Here is a 16,540-nt window from a genome sequence, read left to right as displayed (position 1 = left end):
TGGGCTGCTCAGCAGGTTCGGTCTGCTCACCCTCAACCGGCTCCACCTTCTTCTCCTTCCTGGTGCCGAAGCTTCCAAAAAAGGATGTACGACGCTTCTCCTTCAGCGTAGCGCCAGTGGCTTGCTCAGGGGTAGTAGCTGGCTCTTCGGCAGCAGGCGTTTCCTCTGACTTCTTATCCGATTTCTCCTCGGGTTTCACTTCCTTCTTCTCCTAACAGATTGTTAAAAACTAGTCAATACCGGTACAATGGGTTGCTCACCTCGAGCTTATCCTTTTTCATGAAGTTGAGGAATCCGCCCTTGTTAGAAGACGGAGAAGTAGCCGGCTCCTCTTGGGTTGTCTTGGCGGCTTCGGGGGTTGGCTCAGGCTGGGTTACGCTCTCGGGCTTTATTGGTTCAGAAGCAGCAGGGTTGACTGGGTCACCGAGCTGAGGAGCAGTGCTGGAGACGGGGGTGGTTGTCTCTGCAGGCTTTGCAGCAGGCTCCTTATCAGCCTTGGGCTGTCCCTGGTGGGTGACCCTCTGCAAGAAGCTTCCGAACACAGAAGTGCGCTTGGGTTTAATCTCAGGCCGTGTTGGCTCTTCTTGTTTGGCGTCCGCAACTGGAGCAGCTATCATATGTCTTAGTCAACGCACAAGCGGGGAAACAAAAAGGGCGTGGGGTGGTTACCTTCAGTAGTGTCGGCGGGGGCCACAACCTCAGCAGCAGGAGTAGCAGGAGCAGGTTCTTCGACAGGAGCTTCAGCCTCGGGCTTTTTGGCTTCTTCGCCCTCTGGGGCCTCTTCCTTCTTGGGCTCCTCCTTTTTAGCGTCACCCTCATCCTTCTTGCCCAAGATGTTTCCAAAAATGCTGGCGCGCTTGCGAGACTGGGAGCGGCTCTTGGCCTTGGACTCCTCGCCTTCGACCTTCTTCACAACCTCCTTTGCCTTGGCTTCCAAGCTCTTCTTGGGGGAGCTAGGAGTAGTAGTTGGAGTTGCAGGTTTGGCTAGAGCATGTTAGTGCGATGCCTTCACCCGACAAATGTCAGCCAAATGTAAACATACCGAATTTCTCCAACTCAGCCTTGTATCCCTCGCCACCAACAATGGCTTCCTTTTCAGCTTTGCCCTCGGCGGACTTGGCCTCCAAGGCAACAAACCAGCTATCACGCTCATCAGCTGAGGTTGCCTGGAAAGCGTGCTTATGGCCGTTCCACTTGAAGCTGAGCTCGTTGGTGCCCTCCTTGACCACTTCAGAAACTTCTGCCTACAGAGTTATTAGACTATGTGTCCGGTTGCGATACAAAATGCCTTTGCTCCACAACGTACCAAGTTGACTATGCCAGTGGGATGAGCCTTGTCCTCAGCACGCTTGGCGATGAAAAGAAGGCCTTTTCCAGTTTGACTAGCCCAAGCGGCAGTTGGATGGGCGACGCTCAACTTCTCGTTTTGCAAATACGTGGTAAGATTTCGGGATTCCACAGCATCGTCGCTGAACCAAAAGTATCGCTTGGAGAAGCGGAGACTCCTAGATTAGGGGAGAAATGTCAGATATGCAATACAGTATTGACCTCATATTGTTCAAAACTCACTTGACCAATCCAGGTGCCTTGTAACCGAGGACGCCATCAGTAGCCGGAGTCACCTCAGCCTTTGGCTCCTCCTTTGGCGGCTCCTCAGCTTCAGCGGGAGCGTCTGTGGGAGCTTCTGTGGCGGGGGCATCGGCTGGGGCAGTAGTCTCCGTCGCTGGTGCCTGAGCTTCGGCCACTGGGACAGGCTCCGCAGCAGGAGGCACAACGGGGGTTTCCTCGGCGGGTTTCTGAGCTTCCGACATGTTGATTGAAAATGGTTGACAGCGAATAGGGTTAAGCAGTTATAGGTGCTGAGTTGGATCGTGTGTTCCCGAAGTGAGGACCTAAGCTCTTCAAGCTATTACTGTCAAATATTAAAATAGTACGGGGGTATCTGGCGCAATATGGGTATCTTGGGTATCTCAAGCAAAAGAAGAATGGTATCAGGAAATAAATACAGGCGAGCTCGACAAGAAGCAACGAAGCACAGGGGTATCAATGTCGGGTGCTGGCAGAAAGGGACTGCTGAAGCTGAAGAGAATGAAGAAGAAGAAGAGAAGAGAGGAGAAGGAGAAAGAAAAAAAAAGGCAGGGAGGGCGGTAATAAATCGAAACGGGGGGTGGGAAACGGGGTGTGTGGCTGGAAAATAGGGAGACGACCAGCTGATCCGCTAGTAAGACGTTCTGGGCTTGTTGAGTGGCCTCCCGGCCAATCAGAAGCTGCCAATCGCGCCCTAGCGGTCACCTTGTTTGGAAAGTGGGCCGCTCAATACGTAAGCGGTACGGGCATGACAGCGGCCGTTGGTTGTATTTGACAACAACAGGGGGAAGCTCTGCAGGAGATGGCCGTACTGTGCACTCTGCGCCGGCGTCGGCCAACAATCGCGGCTCAGGGGCCACGGGCAGGACAGGCCAATTGTCCAGGGCAGACTTGCTCTCTCCCGCTGGCCATCCAACAAATCACCCGCCAGGGCATTGAAGACAAGCTCTGATAGGGAGATGAAACTTGTCTCACATCAACACTAGAGACGGGACTTTCTACTTTGGAGCTGGGTCGCTGTATTTTACGGGCTGCACGCAAAACCCAAACTTTCCGTCTGGGCCTGTATTACGCACCTCGCTCTCATACGATAGTCTCTGTGGGCAAAACCGCCGGCTTTGGGAGCGGGATCATGGCTTCCACCGACTTCTGCTCGCAACAAGACTCCCTTTGATCTGGCCCGGGGGGACACACGGCGCAAGGGTGTTGCTGGCAGGGTTAAGCTCATGGGCAGTTCTGTTTGAGAGAGGTCAGGGTCATCCCTGGGCCTGGTCGGTATGCACCCCACCCACGATCGGCCGTGGTTGAGCCGTGAGGCCACAGCGCACATGATGGATTGCTGCTGCTGCTGACTCCTCCAGCGCGGCGAATCAGCGCGCAGGGGCCGGTCATGTGACATGGCACCTGATCCGCCAGTCTTGGCATCGATGTCCAGATGGATTACTAAGCGGGACGTTCGGCGGGGGTTGCTCACAGGGTCTGTTTTGATTAAAGCAGGCTGGCTCCCCTGTTGCTCTCGCCGGAGTTCTCTAGCCATCTCACGCGGATGGGTGCCGATTCCCGAGTCGGACCATCGACTTTGTCTTGCTATTAATGCTGTCTTGTCTGGGATGCAGAATCGCCAGAGCTGGGAAACAAAAGCACAGGTACGGGGTACTCCATACAGAAGGCCCATCTTCTGCTTCTTGATGCTAATGCAAACCCAGTTCATCGGCCCTTCTGAAAGCCAACACCAGTCATGTGCAAACAAAACTTACTTTGACCACCCGGCTATCCAGAAAATTCTACAGGTACTTCTCATTTGAGTATCATGAAGCCATTATCCGAGGCTGCTGGGCAGGGCATTACCAAAGAGTAGGTAGGAACAGTGCTGAGGGATCAGCATGTCCCATTTATCGAAAGATAACTTCTCCAGTTGAATGCAAGACTACTTTGCCGAAAAACTGCCGGGGAGAAGGCCATTTTCCTCTATCGATGCTTCTGGCAAGTTATTAACAAAGTATGTGGGGTCCTTTACCCTCTCGTCTTGATTCAATCACACAGTCCTTCCACATCATTTTCATCCGCTCTGCTGGATTCCTCTCGCTCAAATTGCGTAACTTGCCTGGTCGAATTCTAGACTCAAAGCGGACGAAATGAAAAGGGGGTCTCTTGTGGATGAGTAAGAATGGAGGTGTGTAACCCCGATATATGATTGGTGGATTCGAACATATGCCTGATGACATAACTCATTCAACTCTCGGTCTGGATCAGGGGTCTTGGCATCGCTGTGAACACTGCTGAGAGTTCGTCTTGCATCTCAACTTCTCATATTGCAGCTGGGACTGGCCCGACGGCAAATCTTACACAGGCCTCAGTCCGCTTCCAAAATGAAGGACCTTCGCCTGTCCTCGCTTCAACCAAAATATGACCGCACCCCGCTGCTAGGATGCTCTGCTATATTGAAGCTTCATCCATCCCCTGTCGTCGAGTGGGGACGATATCTGCAGCGCCAGGACCCACGGTGTCCCAAGGATTGCTCCCGACAGGTGCAGAAAAACGACCATGGAAGCTTTGATAATAACAGATACGCAATGCTGGATGAACTGCTCAGAACAATAATGGATCCATTCTTTTCAGGTCAATTCTTTATATTAGTTCAGCGCAATCCTATCTACCACTCCACCTAACTTGATGGTCTTTTAATTTCCCTGTGAAGGCCAGAGGGAAAATTTTCTTCAAAATTTTGGTTGTGGGGACGGAGCTCGACATCTCATGGCCTGTGAAAGTTTGACGTGCCAGCTTGTGTGGATCCTTTGTGGCATCCTTTTTCTGCAACTGTTCGTTGAGATGGACTATGGAGCCCACTCAAACTTACTTGTTGGCGGCAAAAGGGGCGACATGATGTGCAAGGGACTTTGACACCATTATGCAGAGATGTAAGAGCAACAATTGTTACCATGGGAAAGGAATAACCAACTTCTCTATAGAGTACAGTCTGAAGTTCAAGCAGAGCCTGAGCAGCATGAGTCACACAATCTTCACAACTCTCTCTCTTATGTTTCCCCTCTGCAAATGGTGTTATAACAATGACTTCTGTCCAATAGTAAAAAGTCGAAGATTTAGAGGATTTATAAACAAGACCAAACGACATGAGATGCAGGCATCAACTTAACATGAAGCACATCAATTAATATAGCATATGTTGCTCAAGCCACACAGCTTGAGACGAGACCTTCATCTAGTATCTGATGAACCAGCCTCCCTGGCTTCATCATATCAACTATGCATACTTTCATCCACCCAGGCTAATCTCTCCCAAATAACACATTGACGAGTCGTGATGATAGCAAACGGAATCGGAGGATGGTCTCCCCACTGGAAAGTAACAAGGCCTACATCCCCAATGGCACATGAACGATCGCTGAAGGCAATCAATGCAGTGCTCTTCATCAATATCAAGTACCCCTCACTGTTCAGAGCCCTAACCCCATTGCCTTCTCCGCCTCGCTAATAAAAGTACTCGGGTTCGATAACAGTGCTCTCTAGAAATGAAAGGGTTCTGAGGGTGATACTGACAAAAGCCGGGGGGATTTTTAGGAAACGGCTCTTTACCACCTTAGTAGATCATGCCAGGCTTTGTCTACAGCCGGACCAGGTTTCCCTTTTACTACCGCGAAAAGCATTAATATCGCGTACAGCCTCAGGAAGATACGGTAACAGATAGCCATGACTCGCCTGTTTTGCCGGAAAGGGCGTCGCGATTCATCTTCGTTCTCGCGGCAGGCAATCCATCATCAGAAAACTTTTCCAAAAGATTCATACTCTCGAAAGCTTAAGACTATCGCGGATCGTAGAATAGCCTGCTCGGGAGTTATCCCATATGAACCTGCGTAGCTGATCAATGTAGAGTCCATTTGAAGAAGCCCTTTGATACAGCATCACTCTGGAGAATCCACACCCTTGTGCCTTCATGATCCGTGGGCAGCAGATGCTTTTGGAGACACGGCGTGCCGCGATCTTTTTGACCACGAAGAGCCAGATTCCTGCTTGATATAGATACTTGGAATTGAGTGCAGAGTCGCAGCAGTCCCTCGAAACCATAATAGTAAGAGCCCATGTCCATAGGTAGAATACGCATCGTAGCTGACAAGTCCACTTGCGTGCAAACATTGCTCTATAGCTAGCTTGTTGGCTGGCCTTGAGGACTCATTTTGCTGCGGCAGCATCTCTCAAAGCATCGATTACCTAGGCTGTCCATGCCCGCATTCCAATTTAGAAGCTTGGGGAAAGACGACCATAAGCGCACGGGCTCGATTTAGTTGTATCTGCGTGATCATCGCAACCAATGCCGGGCTATCCCTATCGTACTACTGTCAGATATATGAAAACCTCCACAGCAGGTGCCATATTGTAGGCGAAACCTGCCTGCCCGAGGAAACCCGGATCAGCAACGACCATCAGAACGGAATCTGCAAGCTTTTAGCAGCGCCTTTGCAACAAGATGAGAGGTAAGACCGGCACAGTATTTCCGCAAGTGAATATCTCCATCTCCGGTCGTTCAAACGGATATATAGGACCGTGCACATGCTTTACTATCTCAAAGGGGCCTGTGAGTGCCCGGCGCGCCGCCAAAGCTCTCACTAGAAGTTCGGTTGGCTGCCTCGTTGAAGAGTGCCGATTCACTTTGCGCCCGGCCTGAGATTGACCATTCAACTGATGACATGTGTTAGCACGAGGCCCTTTCCCCGGACATTATGCCGAACTCTTCTCCAGAGGAGGAGGAGTCAGTCTTGCTCGACAGCGCCTAGAAACCTCAAACCGCGTTAGAGCATGGCTGAAGAGCCGCGAAGTTTCTCGGAGCTGCGCCATCGAGGAAAGCAATATACGTCGCAAGCGTTACGTCGTGGGAAGCAAAAGCCTTTCGGACACGGGCGTCGTGAGAATATTGATAGGAGGGCATCGGCAATCCGTACGACGCAGGAACTTGAAACAGGATGAAAAAATGCTCCACAGAATTTGGCTGCCGCTTGCCGATGCAACATGGTACTTGAACGTTATGCTGTTGTTGTTCTGGGTCGTCCATGATAGTACCAGTACCTATTGAGTAATATCGTCAATAGAGAGCGGTGCTCGGAAGCTGCGTAATTACCTGTTTCGGCTGTGTCAAAACCTTTCCACATCCAACCCGTTATGCGGGCTCTGATTTCGGTGCTGATGATTGACCTAATAACCAGATGTAACCCGGCAGAAACTGACTGCCGGTGCCTCCCTATCCGTGGAGAGGCAAAGTTTTGGGCTCAGGTATAATATGCCAGAACCATATGCCATAAATATGAAAGAGGCATTGCGGGATTGGATGGGTTCCAAGTATCAAATTGGTTTAAGCGGACTTGCTCTGCCTGTTTTGCTGCTTTTGAGCGAAGGACTTTTTGTCCTTGTGGCTCAAGGAAAAGCCAAACGCGCTCAGTACTCTCATAGTATCAAGTATCGATAAAAAGTCATTTCCAGCCGATTGTGTTGGTGATCGGCCTTTCCAAAGATTAGGCCCAGAGCAGGCCCTAGGAAGAGCGCCGAATGCAGCAACGGAGAAAATGTCTCATTCTTCTGATCATCAGCAACTCCGAGCGCCGGGCTGCTGATATTCTTGCCGTCTCTGGAAAGACGCGAAAAAGGCGCAAAAAATAAATACTGGAAAAGAGCGCATGCCAACTGCAGATCCGGAACCCGCGCCAATACTAAGCAGGACCGTCAATGATGGTTGATGCAAGACCACATCCTCCTGCATCCCACAAAATGCATGAACTGGGGTTGATCCAAATGGCATTAACGTCACACAATGGAGCCAGCGCCATGGAACCAAAGGTAAATTCAAGCACAAGGTGCAACGGAATCATGTTGGAGATATCTGTAGTTAGTTGTATAGATGTCTTTGTTGATAGATTCAACCGCTGATGGTAAACTCGTTAAAAGCGAAGATCAAGGGATTTATGACTCTTCTTACTTGAAATTCAATTCAGACGATCATATCAGATTCGTTGGTTTCGGTGTTCCCCTGGAGGTCTGGTCCCTTGACAAGCGTCCATTTTGATATATCTCAACCCGGTCAGACGCCCGTTTTAAATGTTGGATAAGAGCAGATAAATTTAGCGTAGAAGGGTTCCGGTACCGTTGCCACTTTTCGCAGAATAGAACAATAACGAAGCAGTGCTGCCCCGGTCCAACAATATGGTTCCGGCCTTGTTCTTCCCCCAGAATTTGGAAGCTGGTATGGCTAATGGGATTGTATTGGAGCCACATAACTATGATCGACCAACATAAGCAGCACGGTCAATGAAACGATGTATCATCCGAATTAGCATCTGCCTGGATTTGAGACGCTTCAGTCGAATCCTGTCTTTGCCCAAAAGCATGGAGTCAGTGTCCTCTAGGACCACTGTATATGGATCTATATGCCACGTTGCTCCGAGATAATCACGCCTCAGTCGGCTGGGTGTTACAGTATGCAATGCACCACAATGTCAATTGCCCTTGGGCTCTTCTTTACTGGTGAGCCGTATGGTATAATCAACCTTGCTGCCTATCCATGACGGAAGACGGTGGAAAGAGAACAATTGGCGCTCATACATGTGCAAAAACAACGGCACAACATTCTCGCATGGTGGAGTGATTTTCATGTCGATGCCCTGCTCTGCATGCCTTGTGGTCGTACAGCGAAACCAACCGTGCACTTCTGCAAGCCTCGTGTGTTTCACCCGCCCAGCTTCCTATCCGATGACTTCCTGAGGAGAAAACACCGTTCTTGTCGATCGGCCTCTCAAGATCCAGGCGCTGTTTAGCAACTTCGATTCCGACAGCAAACCAAAGTTCGTGAAAGCGGTGCTGCAGCCAAAGCAAGCTGGGCATGCAGATCGGGAGTGCCGGTCGACCGGGAATGGGGATCTAGTCACTGTTGTCTCGAGGGCTTGATATCTATCATAAAGCCCGCACTGTCAGCCTCGAAATATTTCCAACCATCTCGCCTCTTGATCATATCGACCAGAACTAAACCGTCAAGTATATACATTTGAAATTCGTGCCGAAATCAGATAAAAATGCAGCCAAAAGCGTTCCTTGCATTTATTGCCTTGTTTCCGGCAATTGGTCTTGCGGCACCCTTTCAGACAGGTAAGCTCGATTGTGTATAACAATAGGGCTTCGAGTGCTAAGCGAAAATCTTATGTCGTGCGCAGATGTCCTTGCAGAGCGATCCGATGCCGATACTGCAACTAATTGGAAGCGGGCCGAAGCCAATTCTCAAGTCGACAGTAGACGCAGGCTTGAATTTGAGCGGCTCCGCGGCTATAATAAGGGTAACACGAAGCGAGCCGATGCCGACGATGTGGTAAATATGCGGGAAATTCAATAAGTAAGCCTCAGCGGTGACCTTGCCTGACGGTTATATGTGCTAATGTTGATAGACTTCTAAGTTGCAGATAGTGCTTGCATGCGCAAAGCAAGGTTATTCTTTTGCTGTTTTTGTTGGCTAGACATATATATATATATATAAGTGGACCGTTTGTTCCGCGTTCCCTAGCCCGTCTCGACATACCCGTACATAATGGCGTCTATATGACCATCTAGAAGCTAGATATTGACATTCGGCCTCATATCTTTGATCAACTGAGCCACATAGGAAAGCACCTTATAGAGATATCTCCGGAATTCTGGATTGACAGAAGCTTCCGTGAGAGCATCATCCATATTGCCAAGCATCAAACACTTTGCATCACTAACTACCAGATTCGCCCTCGTCATTTAACCATCGCTCCCAGAACACAGATCATGCCTCTTCCACAATGAATGACAAAAGTCTCACTATGCCTGAAGTCGTTTCTCGAGATCTAAGTTCAGAAGAACGATGCTCTCGGCCAAACAGATGGTCTAGTGACTAGTAAAACGCCCGATACTCACCCCAGCAAAGCTGGGGCAAGCAGTGATACCGAAACACGCAAGTTTAAAAGTGCTCTGTCTTGAAGTAAATTAGAGAATCCCCTCGTTTGATATTTCGCTTGTGCTTGTCTGGCCTTATGCAAAGACTCTATTCAGTGCGTTAGTGGTTAGTTTATGAAGTTAATATCAAAGAAGAAATTCAAAGCTTACATTTCTCTAAAAGGAAATGTAAGGGTAAAACTAACGCTGCTGCTCTACTCCGCATCTGTAGAGTTCCCCAACTCTGCTGTTGGGCTAAAGGCTATATCTCACATATCAAAATACATGTCCTTTGAGAGTTCAGTTCGGCAAGGGCTTGCCAGTCTTCGAACTCTTCAAGACTTTAGACACTTTGATTCTCACATCACAGCAGTCAGTCCTGTCGGAATCGCTGCCAGATTGGGACCCGATAAGCCGTTCGTTTGCGGCCCTGATGAGCTCGTCTCTTTTATCTTTGGCCCAATCCCGCGCGTTTCGATATGCAGCTGCTCCTTCCCGAAATTGGGTTTCATCCGTCATACAAAAGGCTCTAAGCTGGGTCATGATATACTCAGCTTCGCCACCTTTGACTTTCGGAGCAGACAGGTGGGTTGTGAATAACTTCAACAAACCACCGTGGTATATTGCTGTGACGGTATATGCATTGTTGTCATAGACTTGTCTGGCACGCTTGTAGGACTGAAGACAATTTATACCTCGGGCACCTAGTGCACCGTCGTAACAAGCTTGCCGCGTCAGATCTATCAAGGTCCCACCGGGCCCTTTCACTTCTAAGAAGAAATTTGGTAGCACTGGGAGAGCGTGCTGGGTGAAAGGAATGATTTTGTCGTTGAGATCCCTGCGAATTCGCGGATCAAGATCCTCAGGGTGAGCACCATAAAGTACATCAGGGTGGGCTGTTGATGTCCCGTCTATTAAAGGAGCAAGATTCTCAAGTGGACATCCGCTGCGAACGCAGCTTGCGTCTCCAGTATTACCTTCAATCAGCGGAACTACCGATGACCTCAGATGCTGCGTCTTCGACGCAAATACATCTGCCTGCACGAATCTCTCAAAGTCCGCCCTTGTAAACTTTGAAAGTGACAGAGAAGGCCGCCGACGGATAACCCGTTTATTTATCTCCCTCCAATTATTCGGTATTTCCATCGTTGTTCCGATAGGGTTGATACCGTGGTCAATAAGGTTCAGCACGAAATTCTGACTATAGACCGACGTACTATCGGTGCCCTTTATAACCCCGCTTGCCAGTGACGGATATACACGCCGTCGCGGGAGCATGGCGTCCGAAGTGGATGTTCCTGCATCGATCATGAAGCCTTCCGGGAACGGATACTAGCGTGAACCTATTAGCAGCAAGCCCTCGCGTAATAGTAGCAACATACACCTCTGAGATCAGACAGATCAGGACCACCTTCGATGCTGCGTTCCCGAATCATCTCAAGAAACGATTGTGTAGGGGGGCTGTGATTAGGTGGTTGGATCCTGGGAGAGCTTTTCGTTCCCGTGTGTGTTTGGCGATTATGTTCCTCTAGTGCAGCTGTGGTTAGCGCCGTCTGCGTCAAGGGTTCAGCAGCCTCTGTCCCGCGCAAGGTCTGTCTGCGTTGTTTTAACAAGCCATATGGCCGTCCGTCTGATGGTTCCTTGTCGCTTCGCCGGCGCTTCCTGGGGGGTTTCCGCAGATATGCACACAGCATGCGGTCATCAGAAGTCGCATTCGAGCTCGTCATACTTGGGAGTCAAGGCAGTTTATTATCACGTAGCGCAATAAAATGCGAAAGGACAGCAACTTCAACTGAACGGTTGACAGGTGCATAGTTCGTTCCTCCATCACGGTTGTGTTTGGGGCAAAGGGCTGTCGTGGAAGATTTGTCGGCCCGGGGACAACACCTCCCACCTGGAAGGAGCCCCTGAATGGGAAGATAATGGACAGAAGGCTGTGCCAACCCGTTGTTGATATACGTAAATGTATACTGAAAGGTCAATAGCCCAAATTTGTGGTTGAAGTAGGTTTGGAGACTTAGTGAAGGGTTCCATGGATAGCTAGTTAGCGGACCGTGAACCGAACCAGATTCAAGGGGAAAATAGTTGGAATCCACTGATATTTAACTACTAGATTCTGTCAATCGAGGAGTTGGTCTGCTCTCTCATCTCAAGTAGTCTTTTGTTGTACATATCCCATCCGTACAATAGCCTATTCATACACATCATGATCATTATATAGTCACACAAGGAACACGCTTCCTCCCCTTACTTTTCCTGCAAAAGCAGCCCAGATACGCTGAAAATACGACAAATATCATCGTGTAGCCGTGAGCACATACCTAGAACAAAAGTCAGCCCCAGTCCGACACCAAGCAAAGAAAACGCAAAACGGGGAAATAAAAACATACGATGTGATACTCTCCATCCTCTCCGCCGTCAACTTCAGACAAACCTTCATCATCTCCAATCCCACCTGCCCATGTCTCTCACTCAGCCTCTTCCACCCTTCCTCCCCCATCATCCACACCACGCAGCCCGTCTCCGCTCTCACTGTCGCCGTCCTCCTCGTCCCCCCGAAGAACGGTAACTCTCCACAGGGTCGTCCCGCAACAACCAGCTCAAAATAGTGCCCTTGCGGCGTATCGTATTCTGCGCGGAGCATCCCGGATTCCAGGAGATAAAAGTAGTGTGCGGAGTCGCCGGAGCGGTAGAGCACGCTGGAGGCCGGATACTCGGCGCGCGTGAAGAAGGCAGCTGCGGGAGCCCAGAAGTCCTCGGTTTTGGTCGTTAGGCCTTGGAAGGTGTGCATGAGAAGTGGGAGGGGAGGCGGGTGGTGGGGTTTGCCCGTTGGCGGAGAAGAGGAGGGCGGGGAGGCGGCTTCTTCGCGGAGGGTGTTGGCAGCGAGTTGGTGGAGGTAGTACCGGCGAGGAGAATTGACGGGGAGCTCTGATGTTTGCGGTTTGAATATCTCTAGAGAATAATTAGAAATGATGTGGAATATGTATCAAACAGGGATGCGTACGTTTAAGCGGTGATGGTTCGACTCTAGCCCCTGCCATAGCATCCTTTCGATCATGCAACGCCTGCAAGAGTTCGTTTTCGCAATACTCAAGCGCAGAATTGAGGTTTTCGAAAACACGGACGTTGCTTTCCTGCTCGAACAAGCCGACATTTCGCAGGCTTCTGCCGACTTCGCCGGCTACATCGACGCCGCAAATGATAATGTGCACCCCTCTCGCTTGCAGCATCCGATTCAATCGAGTGAATGCCTCCGCAGCAGAGAAGTCCAAACCTTTGACGTGCGAGAGGTCTAATACCAGAAACCGGATCGGGCGATGGCTGAATACCTCTCCTTCGATTAACCAGCGCACCTGCTTTTCAACGCTGACAATGGTGCCAAAGAAGAGAAATCCTGATAACTTGATCACGAATGTTTGCCTCCCAGCCTCTTTGAGAAACCGGACATGCAATGGATTCCGCCGTACAGTGGAATAAGCAACCTGTCCTGTGTAAGTTCCCGTAATTGCGGATTTTTGAGAAGCCTGAACGACGAAATTGAGACACGCGAGGAAGATGCCGGCCACGATGCCCGTAACAAAGTCCCATGCACCCATGGTGACGACAATGATAACTACCTATCATCGGCGTTAGATTCTCAGATGGCATGGCGATTCAAGTCCATGAAACTCACGGTCATATATTCCAATCTATGCAGCTTCCCCCAAGTGTCCACCAAGGCCTCTTCCATAAGCTCTATACCTAGCATGTATATCAATGATCCAACAACCAGGATTGGAATATAACCAATGAGCCCCGGACCAGCTAGCAGGATTCCAAAGGTTCCGGCGGCGAGCATTATGCCAGCTAAACGGTGGTTACCTCCGCTCGCGATGAACAGCAGGCTGTTCGTATAGACCAGGTAATTCTATTTTCATCAGTATAGGACACAAAAGAGTTGATTTGGTAGCAGATGCATACTTGGATACTTCCTGCAAAGCCTGACAAGGCATTGGAGATACCATGCGCGATAAGCTCACGGTCGACGTTGAGATTGTCTTCCCCGGTGGAAATACCCAGTGCCGGAACGTTAATCGGAACATGAAGGATGCCAAAAAAGGTTAGGGCAAACATAGCCGGAACAGTATCGGCGAGGGCCGACCAATTGACAGCGGAAAAATCTGAAAAGGGTCAGGATTATGCATTCAGAGGATCCGAAAGAGGGCGCGCGGAACTCACTGTACAGGGTATAGAAATGATACCAAGGGTTCTCCGACGCCGGGGGATCAAACACCCATCCTTCCGCTCGCAATGTCGTCAGGGGAATACCAATGACAAGCTTAAAGAAGTAAAACAAGCCTGCAATGAAAACAAAATACCCTCCCACAAGAAAATTCGACTTGATATATCGCTTTAGAACAAGCAGACCGATCGCAACGAGAAGAGGCGTCGTCCAGAGGAAGAACGTATCCAGCTGAAAGAGTCTCTCCAGCGTATCCAAATCATACTTGAAATTTCCTGACAGGCGCGCAGAAACCTCAACTCCAGTCGCAATCAAAAACCAGCCAACGCCGCCAATGCATCCGATCAGAATATGTCGAGGAAAGAACCCGATAAAAGACCCAAGCCCGCTAGCGCCCATAACGAAGAAAACGGTTCCTGTAAGGACTGAGCTACACGCGTAAGCCAGTATCGTCGTTGCAAGGACAGAATCCATTTTATCTTCTCCCACTCTGGCGAGGATCGTGAGGGCCATCTTGTGGAAGAAGGGCACGACTTCGATCATTTCAGACCCGATGCCGCCTTTGAACACTGAGCCGCCGCAGGAAAAGACAAGTTGGGAGATGATGGTACTGACGTAGAACATGGATATGCCGTCGGCGCCTAAATCGCTGAAAAGCGGTTCCCCGAGTGGGAATAGGATCATCCCGTAAGACAGGGCATCGAGAATGTTTAGGAGAAGTCCTAAGAGGACTGCTGGGAGGAGACTGGCGGGGTAGACAATGCCTTTTTGAAATATGGTCCGCCGATTCCATTTCCTTGGATTGCACAAAGTTTTCCAGGGGATTTGCGGTTTTTGCGAGGGATGCTTTGCGTCCCATGGCGGCGTCGAGGTTGGAAGAAGAAGGGAATGGTTTTCTATATCGTCAGAGGTACCATAGCCACGAATGCTTGTGGACTTGGATTGTTGTCGCATGAGCGGCGTCTCCTCCGCAGCATCCTCCTCTCCCTCGACGTGTGCAGCATGTTCTCCTGAGATGCTAGAGCGTGCTTCCCCACTAAGATCATCTCTAGGTAGATTGGACCCTATCCGTCGCTGGCCTGCTGGTGCATCAAGCAGCAAAGCGGTCAACGCAGAACCTCCCGAATGCGCCGAACCCGCTCTCGGCGTGTCAGAATCAGACTCCTCTTCGACAATCACATCCGGCGCAACAAGATGGCTGTTTGATCGTCCTCTATTCCCAAAGGCCTCTGCCACCCTTTGATCCAGCGACGACGACGAGACATCGCCACGAGGCACAGACAACGAGGTTCTGACGCTGTGTACCGATTCGGCATCTGATAGGGCCCGCGACTCCAGTTCAGCGGTTTGTTCTCGCACACCTTGGAACGAATATTGGCCGTCTTCTGTAGAATATAAAGACAAAGATGTCTAAATGTTAGCCACCCATCTTGTATCGATTGCGAAGAAAACACTCTGTATCCACGACAAGTAAAAATCTCACCCAACGGCCCATGAAACGCCCGGTGATAAAACGACCTTGCCGGCGTCCTCTCACTCACCGACGCCCGGCGCTGGCCCGTCATCCCTTTCAAGCTCCCAGCTCCGTCGAAACTCAACCCAAATCGAGCCGATACTTCGCTGGATGCATCCTGGCCATCGCTCTCCCTCGTGCTATAGGCTCTCCGCCGGTTTGGCTGCAATTGGCCCGTGTCCTGTCTGCTTCCAGGCCCCGGCACAGGTGATCTTCCTCCCTCCATGCTTTGTTCTCAGTTTAGCGTATTGCGCATTATTCCAGGGTGGGAGTATGTTTCCTCGTTTTCATTTATGAACCTAGAACAAACATACGCGCTCGGAACCAGAGACGAAGAAAGGGAAAAAAGGGCAGAACAAGCGAGAGACCTCCGCGGTTCGCGACGGGGAATCTTGCTTTTTTGATGCGCTAAGGGAGAGGAAAAGATATAAAAAAATCAACCGTCGTCGCCTTGAAGACAGCAGACGGAGATGGCCGCGGCGGTGGAGTCGAGGCCTATGACGTAGCGGTGTTTCTTTGCATCTGATCGCAAGAAGAGACTCAGTCGACAAACAAACGGCCTTTGCGCGCTCGTATTTCGAATCTTTTTTCCTTTCTTCCAAGAACAGCCCATTTCGGTTTTGCTTTGTTGTCGAATTCGAGCCCGTCACGGTGCCGGTCCAGAGGGCGGGTGGCGATGGATGCCGCTTGGTGGTGAGTCTGGCTAGCGGGGCGCTGGGTCAGAGACATCGTATCTTTTTAGGGCTTCTCCAGCTGTTTGAGAGCCTGCTGTAGCCGAAGCTCTGCTAAGATGCGTCTAGAGCTGTCTGGGAGCTAATTCTCTATAAAAAAAAAACTGAAATTTTCTTACATTGAGATGGTATCTCCGGCCGAGCCATATGCAGTGTGACATAATTGCGATGGCAGGGATGGAGAGGAACCAGGTGAATATCAAAGTCACTAGCTCTTTGCCCCGGCACTCCTCTGGCGCTCCGTGAGGGTAGTTTTCGGTCTTGAGATACTACCTACTTCCCATCGTGAACTACTTCCAATGCTCCGTTTCGCCCTCGGACCGGCATCCTCGCTGCCTCAAGCACGGTGCTTTTCCATCGTCTCGTTTTACTCGAGCTATCCCTGACGCTGTGTCTCATCCTCAGCCAGCAGGTACCAGGTTCCCGTCCGTTTAGCGCCGAAACACAATCACTATGCTTGTGCAGAATAGTTTGTCGAGGTCGATATCTATGATCTTGCGCACGGTGAACCTTGTAGATAGCATTCGACCTGCAGCC

General features: G+C 50.2%; 5 protein-coding genes across 5 annotated transcripts; 2 read left to right on the top strand and 3 right to left on the bottom strand.

Annotated features, from left to right (window-relative positions):
• Window positions 1-233: 233 nt before the first annotated feature.
• UREG_05834 (uncharacterized protein) lies at window positions 234-1,811 on the bottom strand (the record flags this gene model as incomplete). Its single annotated transcript, XM_002585099.1, has 5 exons — window positions 234-610; window positions 670-984; window positions 1,043-1,244; window positions 1,307-1,505; window positions 1,570-1,811. 5 exons carry the CDS (start codon window positions 1,809-1,811, stop codon window positions 234-236), a joined length of 1,335 nt encoding a protein of 444 aa, XP_002585145.1.
• Window positions 1,812-6,399: 4,588 nt separating this feature from the next.
• UREG_05833 (uncharacterized protein) lies at window positions 6,400-7,063 on the top strand (the record flags this gene model as incomplete). The annotated part of the gene is made up of 2 exons (XM_002585098.1): window positions 6,400-6,538; window positions 6,804-7,063. 2 exons carry the CDS (start codon window positions 6,400-6,402, stop codon window positions 7,061-7,063), a joined length of 399 nt encoding a protein of 132 aa, XP_002585144.1.
• Window positions 7,064-8,660: 1,597 nt separating this feature from the next.
• Window positions 8,661-8,974, top strand: UREG_05832 (uncharacterized protein; the record flags this gene model as incomplete). Its single annotated transcript, XM_002585097.1, has 2 exons — window positions 8,661-8,733; window positions 8,760-8,974. The coding sequence occupies 2 exons, from the start codon at window positions 8,661-8,663 to the stop codon at window positions 8,972-8,974; spliced, it is 288 nt and encodes a 95-aa protein (XP_002585143.1).
• Window positions 8,975-9,837: 863 nt separating this feature from the next.
• UREG_05831 (uncharacterized protein) lies at window positions 9,838-11,264 on the bottom strand (the record flags this gene model as incomplete). Its single annotated transcript, XM_002585096.1, has 2 exons — window positions 9,838-10,869; window positions 10,920-11,264. The coding sequence occupies 2 exons, from the start codon at window positions 11,262-11,264 to the stop codon at window positions 9,838-9,840; spliced, it is 1,377 nt and encodes a 458-aa protein (XP_002585142.1).
• A 569-nt stretch (window positions 11,265-11,833) lies between these two features.
• Window positions 11,834-15,498, bottom strand: UREG_05830 (uncharacterized protein; the record flags this gene model as incomplete). The annotated part of the gene is made up of 7 exons (XM_002585095.1): window positions 11,834-11,858; window positions 11,928-12,489; window positions 12,542-13,154; window positions 13,211-13,444; window positions 13,498-13,697; window positions 13,756-15,169; window positions 15,301-15,498. 7 exons carry the CDS (start codon window positions 15,496-15,498, stop codon window positions 11,834-11,836), a joined length of 3,246 nt encoding a protein of 1,081 aa, XP_002585141.1.
• Window positions 15,499-16,540: the final 1,042 nt, after the last annotated feature.

This window comes from Uncinocarpus reesii, genomic scaffold (genome assembly GCF_000003515.1).
Source record: "Uncinocarpus reesii 1704 scaffold_3 genomic scaffold, whole genome shotgun sequence".
NCBI lineage: Eukaryota > Fungi > Ascomycota > Eurotiomycetes > Onygenales > Onygenaceae > Uncinocarpus > Uncinocarpus reesii.
This window is presented reverse-complemented; position numbering and strand designations above follow the sequence as displayed.